The 17,517-nt window shown below is 56.6% G+C and overlaps 2 protein-coding genes and 1 long non-coding RNA gene across 3 annotated transcripts in view; all 3 read right to left on the reverse strand.

Moving 5' to 3' along the window:
- Positions 1-1,127: 1,127 nt before the first annotated feature.
- LOC119096662 (titin) lies at positions 1,128-13,116 on the reverse strand. The gene is made up of 17 exons (XM_037219556.1): positions 13,076-13,116; positions 12,602-12,677; positions 11,884-11,958; positions 11,501-11,637; positions 11,376-11,466; positions 10,900-11,086; positions 9,817-10,019; positions 9,301-9,428; positions 5,627-5,717; positions 5,220-5,357; positions 4,596-4,754; positions 3,990-4,262; positions 3,434-3,586; positions 2,842-2,998; positions 2,415-2,603; positions 1,923-2,083; positions 1,128-1,368 (listed from the first exon to the last, which is right to left on the reverse strand). The coding sequence occupies exons 1-17, from the start codon at positions 13,114-13,116 to the stop codon at positions 1,210-1,212; spliced, it is 2,418 nt and encodes an 805-aa protein (XP_037075451.1). The 3' UTR covers positions 1,128-1,209.
- Positions 13,117-13,240: 124 nt separating this feature from the next.
- On the reverse strand, positions 13,241-14,885 carry LOC119097612 (uncharacterized). Its single transcript, XR_005094166.1, has 3 exons — positions 14,853-14,885; positions 13,842-13,978; positions 13,241-13,380 (listed from the first exon to the last, which is right to left on the reverse strand). It is a non-coding gene; the product is annotated as an uncharacterized LOC119097612 (long non-coding RNA).
- A 2-nt stretch (positions 14,886-14,887) lies between these two features.
- LOC119096663 (titin-like) overlaps positions 14,888-17,517 on the reverse strand; it is a 6,150-nt gene continuing 3,520 nt past the window's right edge. The window contains exons 3-7 of the mRNA XM_037219557.1: positions 17,386-17,497; positions 16,805-17,070; positions 16,255-16,391; positions 15,398-15,538; positions 14,888-14,976 (exon numbers count right to left, since the gene is read on the reverse strand). Of these exons, the coding sequence (XP_037075452.1) occupies positions 15,420-15,538; positions 16,255-16,391; positions 16,805-17,070; positions 17,386-17,497 (634 nt within the window). The 3' untranslated portion in view covers positions 14,888-14,976; positions 15,398-15,419. The remainder of the gene's footprint in view (positions 14,977-15,397; positions 15,539-16,254; positions 16,392-16,804; positions 17,071-17,385; positions 17,498-17,517) is intronic.

Genomic DNA, 17,517 nt, shown 5'->3' on the forward strand with positions numbered 1-17,517 from the left:
CCAGAAGATGGTCAGCACTGCACGTTCATGCACATGCCCAATGACGCGCTCACCGTTACACGGGCAGTTTCTCTGGCTGCCCGTGTAGTCGGGTCGTGACCATTCATTGCTCCAGCGTACAGTTACCGGGTCACAGCCAGCCGGGGCCTGCGGCAGGCTGCGTTCCGGGCACCGGCAGGTCGGTCGCTGCCCAGCGTACTGATCCCCGTGACCAGTGCAGAGACGCTAGTGGGGCCTGTCCTTCCATCAGTCGGGACAAAGTAAATTTTTTGATAGAACCTTCGTCTGTGGGGGCGGTTCAGCGCGTACTCTGGCTGCGGCAGTAGCGGCAACACAACTACGGCGGTATCCGCGGCGTGACCTGCGGGTCGCCAGCAAGGCCTGACATCACGGAACCACCTGCCAGCGCCGAGTCACACGGCGTTCCGCAGCGTTCTGCGTACTCCTGGCCTGAACCTGAGCCCGGCTCTTCACTGTTGGTGCGGCGCCGACGCTGGTCCCGGCTGCTGTCGTGCGGCGGCAGGCGTAGGCTGCAGCTGGCCTCTTGTACCAATTACAGACATAGCAAGAAAACATTCTTTCTGAAACGCGGGGAGAAATCGATAATTTTCTCAGCCAGCTGCAAAAACGATCTTGCACGACACTACCACCGTCGCCTCGAACCTAATCAACCAGCAGAAACGTGAGGTCACACGACCGCAGACTACAGACCATAAAATGCATATTTATTATTGAAAACATAAATTTTACAACAGTTTTAGGCACGGACTGGGGTTACTTATTTCCTCTGGTTCTAACCGGGTCAAGGCAACGCGTTAACAGAGCCATTGCGACACCGTCCAGCGAGAGAACAATCCACAGTGGACAATCCAGTGGAGACGACGGCGGCGTCGCGGAACACGGCGGCTGGAGCTGCGCTGGCACCGCAGGCGGCTGGTGGCGCCGCATCGGCGACCACACCACCTGCAACCGCCAGCCCGACCAGCTGTCAGCGTCCTTCAGCTGACCGCATTCCGACGCTCCGCGCTGCTGGACGGCCGCGCCGGCCCGCGCCCAGCAGCACACGCCGCCCGGCGCCGGCCACCAGCGGCCGACTGCTTCATATCTGGCGCAGAGAGCGGCGCCGCGGCGCATGCGGCGCGGCGGCGGCGCGGCGGGGTGCGCTCGCGTGACTAGACTGTCCGGCCGCCGCCGCGCGCTCAGGTCGGCCTACTCGGACTCGCTCTCCGACTCGACGCTCTCCACGGTCAGCTTGGCCGTGGCCTCGCTGGTGCCGGCGCTGTTGGAGGCGCGGCACGTGATGACGCCCGAGTCCTCCTCGTACGTCTCGACGATCTCCAGCGTCGCCGTGTTGCCACTGATGGTCATCTGCCGGTGGTGAGCGCGGCGGTCAGTACAGGGCATGACACGCACTCGGCACGGGGTATGACACGCGGTCAGCACTAGGCGTGACACGCGGTCAGCACGGGGCGTGACACGCGGTCAGCACGGGGCGTGACACGTGGTCAGCACGGGGCGTGACACGCGGTCAGCACGGGGCATGACACGCGGTCAGCACAGCGGCAACAGCACTGAGCTAACGTGATCAGCAAAGTTCTCTAGATGAGCGCGTGCCGCGGAAAATCTCAAACCGTCTATCGTATCGACAGACCAGTAACAAGCTGTGACGCTACGGCAATTAAGTGCCTATCAACACAGCTATATCGATGCATTTATCTAGTATTAACACGAGAGGCCTCAGGCTAAGTGACCTTCCACCATTAACGACAAACGAGAGAGAAATAACTTGATAGGAAGTGCTCCCATCCTGAAGTCATCACCACTGATTTCGAGTTTCTCACGCCGCCTCGCAGCAATAACCTTAACGCTCGACTGCGATGTCGTATCGCCTTTGAAGACCCGCCGTGCCCGGCGGCACCGACCTTGAAGTCCCTGCTCTGCGGGATGAGCGTGTCCTCCCGGAGCCAGCTGACAGTGGGGGTCGGCTTGCCGGTGATCTTGGCCGAGAAGCGGGCCGCCTCACCCTCGTCACAGGTGACGTCCTTCAAGCCGACCACGGTCGGCGCCTCGTCCTGCTTCGGAGCTGAGGGCGCAGCGGTGGCCGGTCAGCGGCACAGGGTCGCTGAGCGAACGGCACAGGGTCGCCGGAATGACGGGAAAGAATCGCCGAGTGAGCGGCGCTGGGTCGTCTTGTGAACGACAGAAGCTACTGTTGGTCTTGGATTGGCGTTCCAGAGCAGTGGGATACGCAATGGAATCAATTGAGCAACGCAATGAAATCAATTGAGCAACGCAATGAAATCAATTGAGCCTAGCCATAAGTCTTAAGCTTCAGCAAAGTCGGCAATGAAGCATCCTGGAAACCAGCATTGCCACGAATATGATTTCCCATACACACCGGTGTTCGAGCTTACCTTGGACCTTGAGCGGCGCCTTCATGGTGGACTTGCCGGCCGAGTTGGTGGCCACGCAGTAGTACGTGCCCTCATCCTCGGGGAAGCACTCTGATATACTCAGCACGAACGCGTCGCCTTCCTGCTCCATCTTGAAGTACTTGGACGGCTTGATGGGCTTCTCGTCCTTCTGCCACTGGGCGGTCGGTGCTGAAATAAAGTCCATTGTAAGGGCGGGTAAAAGAAAACATGGTCAGAATTACTGACTCCTATTTCATGATCTCATATACACTCTAGGCCGCTACCGGCCAAGTTGGTGGCCACGCAGTAGTACGAGTCCTCATCCTCGGGGAAGCACTGGCATCAAAGTTTGACCGTGTTCCCCATTTTCAGCGTTTTCTGCGTCGGTTAGAGCACTACGCACGCACTCGATGGGGCCGGGCCTTACCGGGATGTCCACTGAACCGACACCGGAACATGGCCGGCTGTCCCTCCGTCACGATAAGGCCCTTCATCGGCTCCGAGATCTTGGGCGCCACGTCCTTCTGCTCCGGCTGCGGCTTCGGCTTGGGCTTCGGCGCCGGCGGCGGGCTCTCCACCACGAGCTGCCGGTCGAGCAACAGCGTTAGCACGCCTCACACACCGGATGTGGCATCGTTCCGAAGCGTCCGGTAGGGCCGCCACAGGCACCATCAAAACGCCAGTGATGTCGAATAAACCGTCCCATCCATCATGAGCGTCAATGAACGGCGAGTTCCGGACATGTTAGTACCAACGACACTGCTGGTAGAAGGCTACACTGACTGAGCGGTTCGCGGGCCGTCTGTCTGAGCATCTGTACTGCGCCATATGGGGTGTGGTTCGCAGACCTGTGCTGGGGCCGTCCTGCTCACAGTCCGTCTCGTCCCCGCCGGGCTCGCGAGGACACCGGTCCTGCGGAGGGAGCCAGCCCCCAGCTGCGTACCTGGCCCTGACAGCGGGCCCCGCCGGGCTCGCGAGGACACCGGTCCTGCGGAGGGAGCCGGCCCCCAGCTGCGTACCTGGCCCTGACAGCGGGCCTCGCCCGAGCTGTTGATCGAGACGCACTCGTAGGAGCCCGAGTCCTCGACGGTCGGCTCCAGGATGAGCAGCGTGAACACCTCCTGCTCCTCCAGGATCTTGTGCTTCATGTCGGCGGCCACCTTGTGGCCGTTCTGCGGACCGACCGGTGACGTCAGATGGGGGCGGCCGATGACGTCAGACGGGACTCGGTGGTCGCCGACAAAGTCAGAGCCTACCCCGCTCGCTGGCAGGCGCACAGAGCGCTCACTGCCTTGTGGTTCATCAAGTTGGTGCCCATTTAATTCACGTACACCACGAACACCGGGTTCGAAACATCTAAGCAGATGGACGTGTCCTCGAAAAGACCATCTTATTTACCCATCCCCGACGCATAGCCAAGTCGCCCTTTAAATGATCTGAATAAATGAGACTTGCAGCATTGTGACTTCTTCCCTCCGCCCCCCACCCCCACCCTCACCAGCGTTTTCGACACATCATACCACCGGCCGATGGCCACCGGCAGCGTCACGAACAATTCCGGCGCCAGGTCCTCACCTTGAGCCAGTACACATCCATGGGCTTGGTGCCGGCCAGCTTGGCGTCGAAGCGGGCCAGTTTGCCGGCCTTCACCGTCGTGTCCTGGATGGTCTGCACGAAGTTGGGCGGCGCCGCCGGCGCCGCGCGCCTGCTTGCGCTCCTCCACCACCAGGTTGGCCGAGCACTTGGCCTTGCCACCGCGGTTGGAGGCGATGCAGGAGAACTGGCCCGAGTCCTCGCTGAAGACCTCGCGGATTTGCAGGAATAGGAGCGCTTCTGTGTGGTGGTGATCTAGTCGCCGGGAGACGCGGGCACGCTGTCATCCCGCTCCCGAGCCGAGCCCGCCATCGATTCGACGACAGTGCTTTACGATGGTGGTGATTATCGGAGTAGCGAAGACAAATGCACCCCGATGCTGAGCAGGCAATACGCCTCACACAACCGAGGTGAAAGATCGCCACAAATGATTAACACGCGGTTACAAAACCTTGTTGTGACACGAAAATTACTCTAACATATGGGGTGCAATAACCCGTCAATGTAATAACCCCGAGCGCCAACTGGGGCGCATCAGGAGGCGTGTTTTCGATGGCGCATGTTGCCCCTGCCTGCCGGCCGCCGCACCTTGAAGTCGGAGCTGCTCTGGATCAGGAAGTCCTCGCGGAACCACTCGATCTCCGGCGCAGGGTCGCCGCTGAACTCCACCTCGAACTTGGCGCCCTCCTTATCGAACACGCGGCACGGCTGCATCTTGCGCGTGAAGAACGGCGGCTTGGACGGCTCCTGTCGACACGCGGCAGCGGCTGAGATCTAGGGCTCGCGTGAGACGTGTTTCATCGGCCGCCGCTTGGCGGCAGCACCGTACACCCAGCCGCGCAGGTCACTGGCAACCACGCCTCTTCTGTCACTTCGCAGTTACAACCAACGGAACTATCACAGAGAAACGGCAAAATGTCGAAGTTGTATGGAATCACCTGACTAATGAACACACTAAAATCATGCTGCTCGCCTTCAAACAACCCTCAGGTCTATCTCATGACAACATCATCAGTGTATTTTTGCGAATAACGAAGTGAAACAAGAAACAAGCTGAGGCCGTTCAGGTACGATCCTCAGTTGCTAGTCCGTCTGACGACAGTTGAAAATTATCATCCGCGGAATTGAATACTAAAATACCAAACGTTTGGCGACACTGAGGGGTCAATCTTCAAACTGTAAGATGGTGGTTGGTTAGTGATCGGAACCCACCACTTTTCCCTTGACGACTCGGTCCTGCATCTGAGCCTTGTGCTCCACTTCCGACGTCTCCTTGGCGGTGATCTTGCGCTGGATCTCCAGATCGCCGCGCACCTCCTTCTGCTGCTGCTTCTGGATGTTTGTGTGGATCTGCCAAACCACCATTGCTGAATTCGCGCCCTCAGGCGTTACGTCAACGTCAAATCATCGCATTAATGCCAACCCTGAGACATGCTACTAACCTCGCAACAAAACGCTGCTGCGCACAGTTTCACCCTATGCTGGGTGATGCAACAGTGAGAGTGAAGTAACAATGCCACGCGGCACAACCAGCGCGACTCAAACCCATGCTCCAGCGTCGCAGTCGCTGCCTTCCCTGACGTGAGCACTAGCCCTGCCAACCTGGCACCAGGCCTCACCTCCTTGCCCTGCACAGTGGACTCGGCCGGGCCGGGCATGAACTGCCGGCGCGGCGGCGGCTGAGCCTGCGGCTTCTGGTCGGCATCCGTGCTGAAACCAGCCGCCGCAGAACAGCGTCAACAGCGCAGCGGGGGCGGCGGCACGGTCAGGCGAACAGCGTCAGCGGCGCAGCGGGGCGGCAGCACAGTCAGGCGAACAGCGCGGCGGGGGGGACTTTGTGCGAACACAGCCACATGCATCACTCACGGCGCATGTGGTTGTGTTCGCGCCGACACACGGCATCGACGGGAAACGGGAATGCGCATCGCAAACGCAACGGGTTCCGTGTCGACGCACAACAGCAGGTTCATTCGGCAGCAGACGACGACTTAACGGACAGCACTAAAAATATGTCGCTGAAACATGGACCATGTGCAAGATTTGTGACCTTGGCATTTCCACTGACGCCGGAGATACGAAACCCATTTGCGCTTGCTGCGTCAGGTTGTGTGGAAATAACTGCAAAAGTTGCGTGGTTCTCAAATTACAGCAGATGCACGCACGTTGCGTTTCACGAAATCCAGTGTCCATCCAATCCAATCCATCCATCACCAATCCAGTGTCTGAGTTGCGCGACGTGGATCCCTGCAGCCTGGATCCTCGAAGGCTCGAAGACCTGCTACGTGACGTCCTTTATTTCAGACATTTAAAGCTATTGGTGTTATAATGCCGCTTGTGTCGGTATATCAGAGCCTCATCGGTTGTGCATGTTTGCAACCTCAAATACAAATCACGATTCATCTCAACCTTCCAACTCAGCAATCAAAAAGATAAGATGGAGACTGTGGTGCTCAGAGAATGGTAGCAAAAATGAGCCCCTTCCTAAAGGCCTATTAACTTGCCGTAACGTTATACTCTCGGTCTCACCTAGCAACATTTGTTCCCCGCAGTATCCAGCTTACAACAGATTTGAATATTTTATGAAATTTATATCAAGTTATCCTAACCGGTCAAAGCTACTTGAAGCATGGTTTATGTTATCCTCAAGCAATTATCAAAACATCTCATGTAAACAGCACATGGCGTAACGCCGTGGCAAACACGTTAGTGGCGCTTTCATCAGTGCATGAGGCTTCGGATTGAGACATTTGGACCCCGATGACGTATGTGGAATGATGCTCCCTGGCTGAGTGATGCCACTCTGCTGACTCAATAATTGCATTTAATCTTGCGATTGCACTTCCAGAGACCTAATGCACCTTGCGAAGTACTGTATTTAACGTCAAGCATCCCTCCATGTTGTCTGCAACACTTAAGAGGCCACTGCCATGATTCATAAGGTCCGAATTGACGGCATTGCTTGGAAAATTTAAATATTCAGCATGTGTTATCGAAAATTGGCATAATTGAGCATTGCCGAGGCTATTGTCATATGCTTGCATGATGCACATTAGACAAAAATTTCGACAAAATACCCCTGTGAAACAATCCATGACGATCGCGTGCTGTCCGACGTTTTGCAAAGAATGTCAAGTGTCGAAAAAGCATGCAATTCATGCCAACGATTCTCGTAAGGTGCTGTTATTCGACGGATGCAAGTCTCTGCCAGGCGTGGTTACGCAAAATGAATTTCAGACGTCTAATATCAAAGACAATCATTGTATGACGGTCAAACATGCACTGACGTCATCTTCGGCATGCTGGCGATGCGTGACAAAAGCCCACTCACTCGCTTCAAAGAGTTAACGTAAGCAGCACACCGGCCTTTTTTAAAGCGTTTACTAGCCTCTGATTTATCACCGACGACACGATAGCTAAACTAACACAAAAGGCAGCAGTATCAAAATACAGCAAGAAACGTCCTGCCGACATAACCACTTTTCTATGAAGCAATGAACGAACTACGATAACACTCAACGCTCCACAGTACCTAATCTGCATTCCCAGAACAGATTTGGCCCCTCTGGTCATTTTAGTAGTCTGCTTCGATGTATCGGACGTCTCATCCCTAGGCAGAGGAGCACATCGTTCATGATTATCACCTCCATCATTACCAGCACCATCACAGCCCACACAGTCATCGCCACCATCCCTACTCGACGAGCCTGAAAGCGGACCTGGTGACCATTCCAGCAACGTTTCCATCTGGCATGTCTTATCTCAGACACTCAGACAATCGGGAGTCGGCCGCAGCTACGATACCACCAATGACGCACACGGCAGATGACGACCACGGGTGCGTAGTGAGGACACGAGGCAGCTGCCGACCTCGCCTATACCATCATGGTAAAGGCGACGCCTACACCATCATGTACATCATGTACATCCTGTAGATGGTGATGTACCGGCGACAAAGCGGCGGCTGGCGCCCACAACGCGGCGCCAGCCACCGCCCGCAAAGCGGCGCCAGCCACCAAACGGCTTCAAGCTGTCGTCGTTGCTAGCTGCCTGTTTGGACCATTACCGAGCTGGGAGACAACTAACACGTATGGTCAGGACATGAGTGTGTGCCGCGGCCGATCGGAAGACCAGCAGGAGTCATTACCGAGCTGGGAGACGACTAACGCGTATGGTCAGGACATGAGTGTGTGCCGCGGCCTGATCGGAAGACCAGCAGGAGCCAGTGCTGGTTCATGGTGGCATGCTTAGATGTCCAAGGTGACACTGTTCACAAGCTGTTACAATTGTCCGGGTTCGACTCATAAAATAGGCAGACAATAAAATTCGACTCAAATAAAGGTGCGACTCAGCCGGTGTACACAATTAAAACAGAGCGACAATTCTTTGAGAGCCAATGCGCAGAGCCTCTTTCAAGCGCCAAAAGTAATGCAATGATTTGATTGTTCTCGAAACATCGCGTCGTCAAACACCACCTCACGTTTGTCTATATATACTTCATAAACATGAGGCGATGCTCAAATAATCTCTGGGCTCCTACCGACTAATACGGACTCCTACCGCCCAATAGCTACGGACTCCTACCTGATACAGATACGGGTCGCCGGACTCCTACCGCTCAATGATGCGGAATTCTACCTGATCAATGGAGCTAGAAATGCGCGAGGTGCCACTATTTTTAAGGCCTAGCACCTCTAAGCTGACTCTTCGCACATTCCTAGTAAGTGGACCAAACGTGTCTCTAGCAGTGAACAGGAGAGATTCTTCACCACGTGCTAGCTGTGGTCTCTGTCAGCTAACAAGCGTACAACAGGTTTAACTTGCTAGACATGCACCAGGGTCTTCGGCTAGACTATCGTACGCCTACAAAGATACCTGAGGAAATACTGCGCCGCACTGGAACATTCTTCAACTGTCTCACTTTCGTGTACCCTACGACGAAAGCATGGTCACAGGCGATCCGGAACTGCTGAGTCATGAATCCTAACAGATGTCGGTGCTAAAGTATATGAGCGCACATGTAGGTATATAAGTCAAGCTGCATCATAGCACCAGGAAAGAAGAATAAATGAGAACATGGTACTTTGTGCGACAGCGATCTGACGTGGACTGCAAACGTGTCTGTTGCCTATAGCATGGGTTACACGGTTAAGAGATCGGTAGGGCCGTTTTGTAAGGACGTCAAATTATACCCGACATGGAAAACAAACATATGCCAGATTCGAAGACGCAAATGCGCGGTCTGGTTTGAGAGCAAAGTAGGGCAAACCGCCTGAGAGGCTGGGCCTGCACTCACAGCTTCTGCATGTAGCTGGCAGCCATGCCCTTGGCGACGGAGCTGTGTTTGATCTTCTCTCCCGGGACGGCGAACTGGTGACCCGACTCGCGGATCTTGGACTCCTTCATCAGCTGGTCCTCCTCCAGCTGTGGACATCCGATGCGCACCCCCGCTGTACGGCACGCCCGACTGCCCCCTTCAGTTGCCAACATCTCACATACGCGCTGCATCTTCACACTTCCCTCGTCACCGTCCTTGAGCTGCCAACGTCCCACACGTCCGCCGTCCACAACCGCCGCGGTTCATCGCCATCCTGTTCGTGAAGACCGGTCCAAAGAAGTGGTCCGTACAGGTGACTTTTGTGTCACACAACCACAAAACAATATTTGACATACGCGCATGGTATCATTCAGCAATGCATTCAAGGCTATGCTTGATCGTATGTGAGAACAGCGGACTTAACTTCACGTCTTTTCCGGGCATAAGGTCTCGATCAAGCCCCGGCTGCGTGCATGCAGCACCAGGTGGCCTCACCTGTTTGTAGCTGCTGTAGTAGTCGGCGCCCTTCTTGGCCTTGGCCATGCGCTGCCACTCGGTCTCGGGCTGCTCCACCACCTTCTGGTGCTCACCCTGGTGCAGCACCGTGATGCCGGGCCGCACCTTCTCCTCGAATATCCGCTCCAGCTCGCCGTCCTGACGCTCCTTCTGGTACTGCTTCAGGTCGTAGTCGTACCAGGCTGCGGGCGCGGGCGTATGCACGGCCGTCATACGCGGGTACAGTGTAGTACGAGAGTGGTATCAAGCCACCGGGTCGGCGGTGCTTGCGTGGTTCCGTGGTACCATGTACCATCGGCAGCGGAGTACCACTTGTCCGGCTCCAGCCGGGCGCCCTCAGCGGCATGGCCGGTATGCAGCGTTGCAACGCACCAACTTTTTAAGGCTTTACGACAATAAAAGCACGTCGCTGGATTTGCGTTTCAATTGTTAATCACCGCCTATAAGATACTTAAACATCGTATGGATTAGCAATTTTTACAACTGGTGAGGAAGTGATATGTCTTAAAACCTTGACAGATGACTCAGAAAATCGTGTAAAACATTCATCATTTGGGTCATCGGTACAGCAAAACTCCTTGCCATAATAAACTACCTCAAATCATAAAATAATCTAGCCCAAGATAAGTCCTTCAAACCCGATGACAGACACAAATGTTCTTACACAGTCAAGACATTTAAAATGTTTAAAACATATCGCACAATACGTCATAAAACACACGATACTTTACTCATGAATGTCACGATCCTTTTGCAAGCGTTACCTTAAACATCTTGTACAGACCTTAAACTTTGATTTCATCTCGCAATGTTTCTGCTGCCTAACCTTTATGACTTTCACTTCCAGCACAAACGTCCATCACGCACTGATTGCGGACGGCACTGAAGTCATTACTACATCAAATCCATTGCAATGGACTAGCTTATACTTTACCCAACAATATCTATTTGGATCTAACGACGAGAATTCAAACATACATTTGTGTCAGAAGGAGGCGGATGGAGGGGGGGGGGGGGGGGGAGCACCCCGCGTAGCCGTCCCCTTGTCGTAACCCGGCTCACGTTTGGGCGAGTTCTTGAGCATGGCGCGGTAGTCGTCCTGCTTGGCCGTCACGTTCAGCTCGCAGGCGCAGTAGGCCTCGCCGGCGGCGTTGCGCGCGATCACCTCGATCTTGCCGTTGTCGTACTGGCGCGTCTTGGGGATGTCCAGTCGCCACATGCCGTCGTAGGTCAGCTTGTAGCGCGTGCCCTGCGGAGACCGGGCAGCGTCGCCGTCAGCAGATCAGCGGCTGAGGTCTCCTCGCCGTCGCCGCGTACACGGCGTGTTCGTTGACGAAGCATGTGCCGCGCGATCGACGGGTATTCGCGTTGACAATGGTGTGTCCATTGACGAAGCACGTGCCGCGCGGTCTGCGGGTACCCACACTGACAATGGCGTGTAAATCGACAGAGCACGCGCCGCGAGATCTGCGGGTTCTCACGTTTACGATGGCGTGTCTGTTGACGAAGCACGTGCCGCGAGATCTGCGGGTACTCACGTTGACGATGGTGTGCCCGTTGATGAGCCACATGACGCGCGGACGCGGGGTGGCCGGTGAGACGGCAGCAGAAGCGCGACCAGTCGCCCTCCTTCACCGACACAGACTCGGGCTTGGTGACGAACACGGGCGCCTCATTCGGCTTCTCCTCGTCCACGGCCCTGTCCGGGGCCCGGTTCCACTGCGACTCCATCTCCTGGATCCGCTTCATCGACTGCATGCCGGCCGGCAGCTGCGACTCGTACACGATGCCCGGCTTGCCCTGCAGCAGGACGGTGCAGAGGCGGTGATGCACGTTACCCAGCTTGGATGCCCACAACTTGTACGCGACATCTGTCGTCGCCACACACCACTCCCCATGTGGCATAACCCACGCTGCGCACTTCGATAGCAGCTCCCAAACGCAAAGGAAACTAGCCCAACCGCAATGCAACACGTAGCACGGAGACGACTGACAAAGCGGTACAGGTTTACTTTCTTAGCCGCTGCCGTTGAACGTGCAACTGACCTTGGTCTTGATGACGGCGCGCGTCTCGTCCATGCCGTACAGGTTGGTGGCGCGGCACACGTACTCGCCAGAGTCCTCCGGGTAACACCCAGCCGAAGTTCATCGCCACGATAGCCGAAGTCGTAGATGGGCGTGAAACGGTTCTCTGCGAGGAGACAGACAATTAATTCAAGCCGTGTGAACGTCGTTGTTGGATGGTTAGCAATACTGGGGGGGGGGGGGGGGGGATCATATATAACACATATATATATATATATATATATATATATATATATATATATATATATATATATATATAGGCAGCCCAAGATTGATTTTGAAGTCAAAACTAGCATCAGTGCGTTGCAGTCGAGCTGCTCAAAATATCTATTTTCAAAATACAATAAAATAATTGATGTTTTTTGTTATTGACGATGCCGTGGTACAACCATTCGCCGCTATCATAGGGTCTGGCTGAGATATGTTGAGGTTGCTAATGCTGAATGCACTGAGGCCAACGGGGACTGAGAGCGCCAGTGAAATCGGTGTGCCAAATTACGGCTAACTGTCCCAGAGCCACTGATTCACACCACTGACTTGGCGGATTCCGTGATGTGTGGAGAGGTCGCAATCCACACCGGCAGATCTATCCGCGCAGCGTGCGCGCCTCCGACCACTCACTGTGGGGCAGCGGCCGGCCGTGTGAAGAACCACTCGACTTCATGTTCGGGTCTCCCACCGGCGCCAGCTGGCACTCGAACTTGGTCTCCTCCATCTCCGTCAGCTCCAGCTGGTCCTGAATCTGCGTCACGAACCTGCGGGCCGGACGATCGCCCAATGAGCCCGCCGCCACGGACGCAGCAGCAGACTGCCGACCGGCGGCCAGCGCCGGCCGGTCCCGGTAACAGCTGCCGTGTTCGCTCGACCGGCGCTCAGGGCGGCACGGACGAGGTGGCGCGCCTTATCAGAAGCGGCTGCTGAGTCGGTGCACGGGGACGGGAGTCCTGGATGGACGCGCGCCGTTGACGCAAGAAGGCGATGTTGAGGAAAGGTAAACTGGTATCCCGGTACTAAGCCTGCTTGAGGAAACAGGCAACGCGTCGCTAGCCCACATCACGCGTCCAAACGACGTGGTCAGGCAAACGCATCAACTTCTTTCGAGCGAGCATGGACCGGGCTCGTTTCTGAGAGTTGCAACAATGTGCATCCACACGACTGCTCGTAAAACGGGGAGCCATTGGCCGCTGCCTTCATGGCGTGGATATCGTCTTGAGGACGCTTCGCACCGAGCCGCGTCGGTGACCTGCGCCGTGGGGTCGGGCCAGTGACCTGTGACCGGTGGGGCCGGGTCAGTGACCGCACCTGGTGGCTGTTCTCCGGTCGGCGTCGTAGATAGTCATCCTCAGTCAGCTGGATGTCGGAGGTGTACTGCTTCAGCGCCGCCTCCATCTGCATCAGGTAGTCCGACTTCTTCATGCCCTTCGGCACCTGGGTCAGCATGATCACCCGACGAGATGGCTGGGGGATTGCAATAGGGTCAGTTAAATCGTGATGCTTAGCACTCTGCCCTCCATCTACAACCAGCAGACCAAGCCTGTTGATCTGGACGGCCCACAGCAGCCCGGCGGAATGACCCAAGACAGCAAAGCACGTCTGTTGAGCTCAGTGCCAGTTCACATTCTCGCAGCCGCCACAGCCATTAAAGATCGGCGAATTCGCAAGCGTTCCATACAAGCAACTTCGAAGCTTACACAACTACAGGCGTCACCTGAGCGGTGACGCTGGAGCGGTCAATGATACCATCAGTGAGTTGCCACACTTTCGCATTTAAATATGCATCGCTCATGTGCCGGTGAGTAATGTGTCTCTACCGGCGGTCAGCACTGTGCCTGCATGAGTCAGCGCCTCGCCTAAGCAGGTGATTATCATACTTCTACAGGTGAGTGTCGCAGCTGTGTACCTCCGCGCGTGTACTGTACCTCGGCAGGTGAGCGCGCTCTTGCAGGTGGCCTGGCCGGCCCGGTTGACAGCGCGACACGTGTACTCGCCGCCGTCCTCCGGGTACACGCCCAGGATCTGCAGCGACGCGTACCCGAAGTCGAACGTCGTCCGGAACCTGCCGGCCAGAGGGAGCTGCTGAGAGGTGCCGGCTCTCACGGTAACAGCCGGGAACACGACGTCCGGGGATAGCCCTGGACGTCCGAGAACAGCTCCGGACGGCCGGGGATAGCCCTGGACGTCCGAGAACAGCTCTGGACGGGGGGATGGCCCTGGACGTCCGAGAACAGCTCCAGACGGCCGGGGATAGCCCTGGACGTCCGAGAACAGCTCTGGACGGCCGGGGATGGCCCTGGACGTCCGAGAACAGCTCTGGACGGCCGGGGATAGCCCTGGACGTCCGAGAACAGCTCTGGACGGCCGGGGATGGCCCTGGACGTCCGAGAACAGCTCCAGACGGCCGGGGATAGCCTGGACGTCCGAGAACAGCTGGACGGCCGGGATAGCTCTGGACGTCGAGAACAGCCGGACGGCCGGGGATAGCTCTGGACGCAAGGGAACAGCTCGGACGGCCGAGAACGGCTCTGGGCGGCCGGGAACAGTTCTGGACGGCTGGGAATAGACGAGGACAGTTGGTACAGAGGTACAGCAAAGAAAATGCCGAAGACAACATGGTATACCTGCACCAACTGTTTTGCCCACTATTCTGGCAATTGCTTAGTCCCCTCGCTTAAGTAGTGGCTGCATTGCCATGCGTTGTTGGGCGCGACGACAGAACCCACACTTATCATGTTCCATAGTAAACCATCCATTTCCAATACAATGTGGAAGTGACCATGGTCTGATGCCTTTATTAGGGCACTGGACATGAAGAGAAGCTCTTAAACGGCGTGTGTCCTGTTCACATACAGACAGTGCAGTATGACCACACCACTGAATGCTGAACCCCGGCCAGCGGTCGAGCCGCGCCCAGCCCGCCGACCCCCACGCACCTGTGGCCGGTCTGGACCAGCACGCCGTTGCGGGACACTCGACGCGCAGGTTCGGGTCCGTCTTGGGCTCAATCTTGGCGTCGAAGAAGGCTGTCTCGCCCTCGCCGATGTCGACGTTTTCGATCTGTGACGTCACAGGAACGTGGTGACGCCGGTCTGTTTCGAACCCTGTGCGTCTCGTCCAATGGCCGACGTCCTTTGAAGAGGACGGTGAGCAGGGCGCGGCACGCGTTTTCACAATGTTTGTTGGGGGCGAATGGATAATGCATCTTCGCGATTACTGGTAAAACATTGCACCAATGTGTGCGAGGGTAATTTCAAGGGATGCCAAAGCCAAAACAATGGCAGATATCTGACATCGACGTTTCAGAGCTAATCTAAAAAAAAAATGTGGACGTGTCGAGAACATGACGTCATAACATCACAGCAACGGCTATCCGTTATGCGGAGCGGTACACGCCCGGCGGCATCGCGGCCAGCAGACGTGACACTGCGTCTGAGCGGTGCCGAACGTCATCTCACTACGCCACTTCTGCCGAACTGACCTCCTTGATGAACCTGGGCGGCTCAGCCTCCGGCTGCGGCCGCCTGCGGCTCTCCCAGCTGGGGGCCCTCCTCCAGCGCGCGCAGCTTGTCACCCGACATGCCCTGGGGCAGCTGCGATTCCAGCAGCACGTCCCGCTTGGCTAGGGCGAGGTCGGCACAGGGTCAGAGGCAGCACGGGGAGGGGGAGGGGCGCTCCGATCACGGAGATCGCGGCAAGCGCAGTCTTCTGACACAACCGAGTAGCGATCCCCGAGTCAGCCCCGCTGGTCATACTGATACTTCATGGGCGAAGAACGGGATACTTGTGCTTGACATCTGAACAGGGGGTATGGGAATGGTGCACATTCACGATGTGTTACCTCCACGAGTTCGTATTTGGACCAACACAAAAAGCTAGCCGGCGGCCTGTTGATGGGCTGGAGACCGATCGGCACGTCAGTGTACAAGACCGGATACGGACCCGAGGCCGGTCTGTAACGCACAGACGTCCAGCTGTTAGTGACACACACACACATACACGCACGACACGCGGTGATCAGGCGGGTACACTCGGGTGAGTTAGTGAGGCGGAGCACAGCCAATGTTAACACGCCACCTGGCCAGGGTTGTTCTTTGACCAGTGTTTGGTGCCGGGGGAGGCGCTATTATAAAAGGGGTTCGTCTAAAACGTAAGGGGGCAAAATGTAACACTCAACAGCTAAGCGATCTGCACAGCAAAGGCGCTCTGCAGCCCAATGCGTGTGGTGCGCAGCAGCAAAGCACATAAAGTGGACAGACAGTTGAAATAGTGGTCCACGGACACAGACACGCTCCAGAGCTTGACAACGCTCTGTCGGGCAGGATGCAGGCTCGATACCTTTGCAGATGAGGGTGGCCTTGGTAGACGCGGTGCCCCACTTATTGGTGGCGCGGCACACGTACTCCCCAGAGTCCCTCGGGAACGTCCAGTCCAAGTCGAGCACGATGAACCCGAAGTCATCCAACATGTGCACCCTGCAATACGACCATTGACGTAGCGAGCCCCCCCACGTTTACAGGCGTCCCTAGCAGGCACCACAGGATAACCCGCACATGCCGGCGTCTTCGTGCAGCTCCTTGGACAACGCCGGTTACAAGGTGAATAATACGACGTCTTTTCACGTGAAACCTTCAAAATTGCCCAAAAAGGTAGCATTCACGATGCCTGCCCAAATTGTATGCTGTGATCGGACTTAACATATCGGTAAGACAGCAAGTGAGACATCCAACCACCATCGGTGAGACAGACAAGCATTCGAAGGCCTCGCATGCCATCAGAAAAAACAACCCATCACGTCCAGCAGCAGATAATCCCCAAAACACGCTAATCGGACGCTCCGTTCCACGCTGCAGCAACCACCCTAGCAGACCGCCAAGCAGCCCCGTACCTGGATCCAGTGTCGATGGGGCGGCCGTTGAAGAACCACTCGATGCGCATGCTGGGGTCGCCGACGGGCTCGACACGGCAGTCGAAGTGCGCCGGCTGGCCCTCGTACAGCTGGTCCTGGTTCTGCAGCTCGGTGACGAAGCGCGGCGGGTTGGGCTTCTCCTCCTGCTCGGGCGCCGGCTCGGCCTTGTGCAGCGACTCCTCCAGCTGACGGATGCCGGACATGTCGTGCGGCATCTGCGGCTCCAGCACCACACCCTGCCGGCCCTGTGGGAGGAGGGAGGAGGGGAGGGAGGTCACTCGTCGCTCCCGCGGGACCGAACGGCACGGCTCCAGCACCACGCCCTGCCGACCCCGTGGGGAGGGGTAGCCTTCCCTAGCTCAGGGGACATGACGGCACGCGGAGCGAGAGAGCAGGCATGGTTGCAGGGAAGGATCCGGGCGCCATGATCAGAAGCACGTGGTCTATCAACTTAATCTGGAACGGCATTCGCTAGCTGCGGCACACGCAGGCATAACAGCCATCACATTATGGACTTGGAGCTCCAGCTTTGGCGGCGGATGTGAACGCGCATCGCTTACCTTGACGGTAAGGGTGCATGAGACGGTGGCCTCTCCGTGCTTGTTGACGGCCTTGCAGGTGTAGAGGCCGGCATCGCGCTGGTAGATGCCGCCGATCTCCAGGATGACGTACCTGAAACGCGCCAGACACGC

This window comes from Pollicipes pollicipes, unplaced genomic scaffold (genome assembly GCF_011947565.3).
Source record: "Pollicipes pollicipes isolate AB1234 unplaced genomic scaffold, Ppol_2.1 Scaffold_4295;HRSCAF=5057_pilon_pilon_pilon, whole genome shotgun sequence".
Taxonomy (NCBI): Eukaryota; Metazoa; Arthropoda; class Thecostraca; order Pollicipedomorpha; family Pollicipedidae; genus Pollicipes; species Pollicipes pollicipes.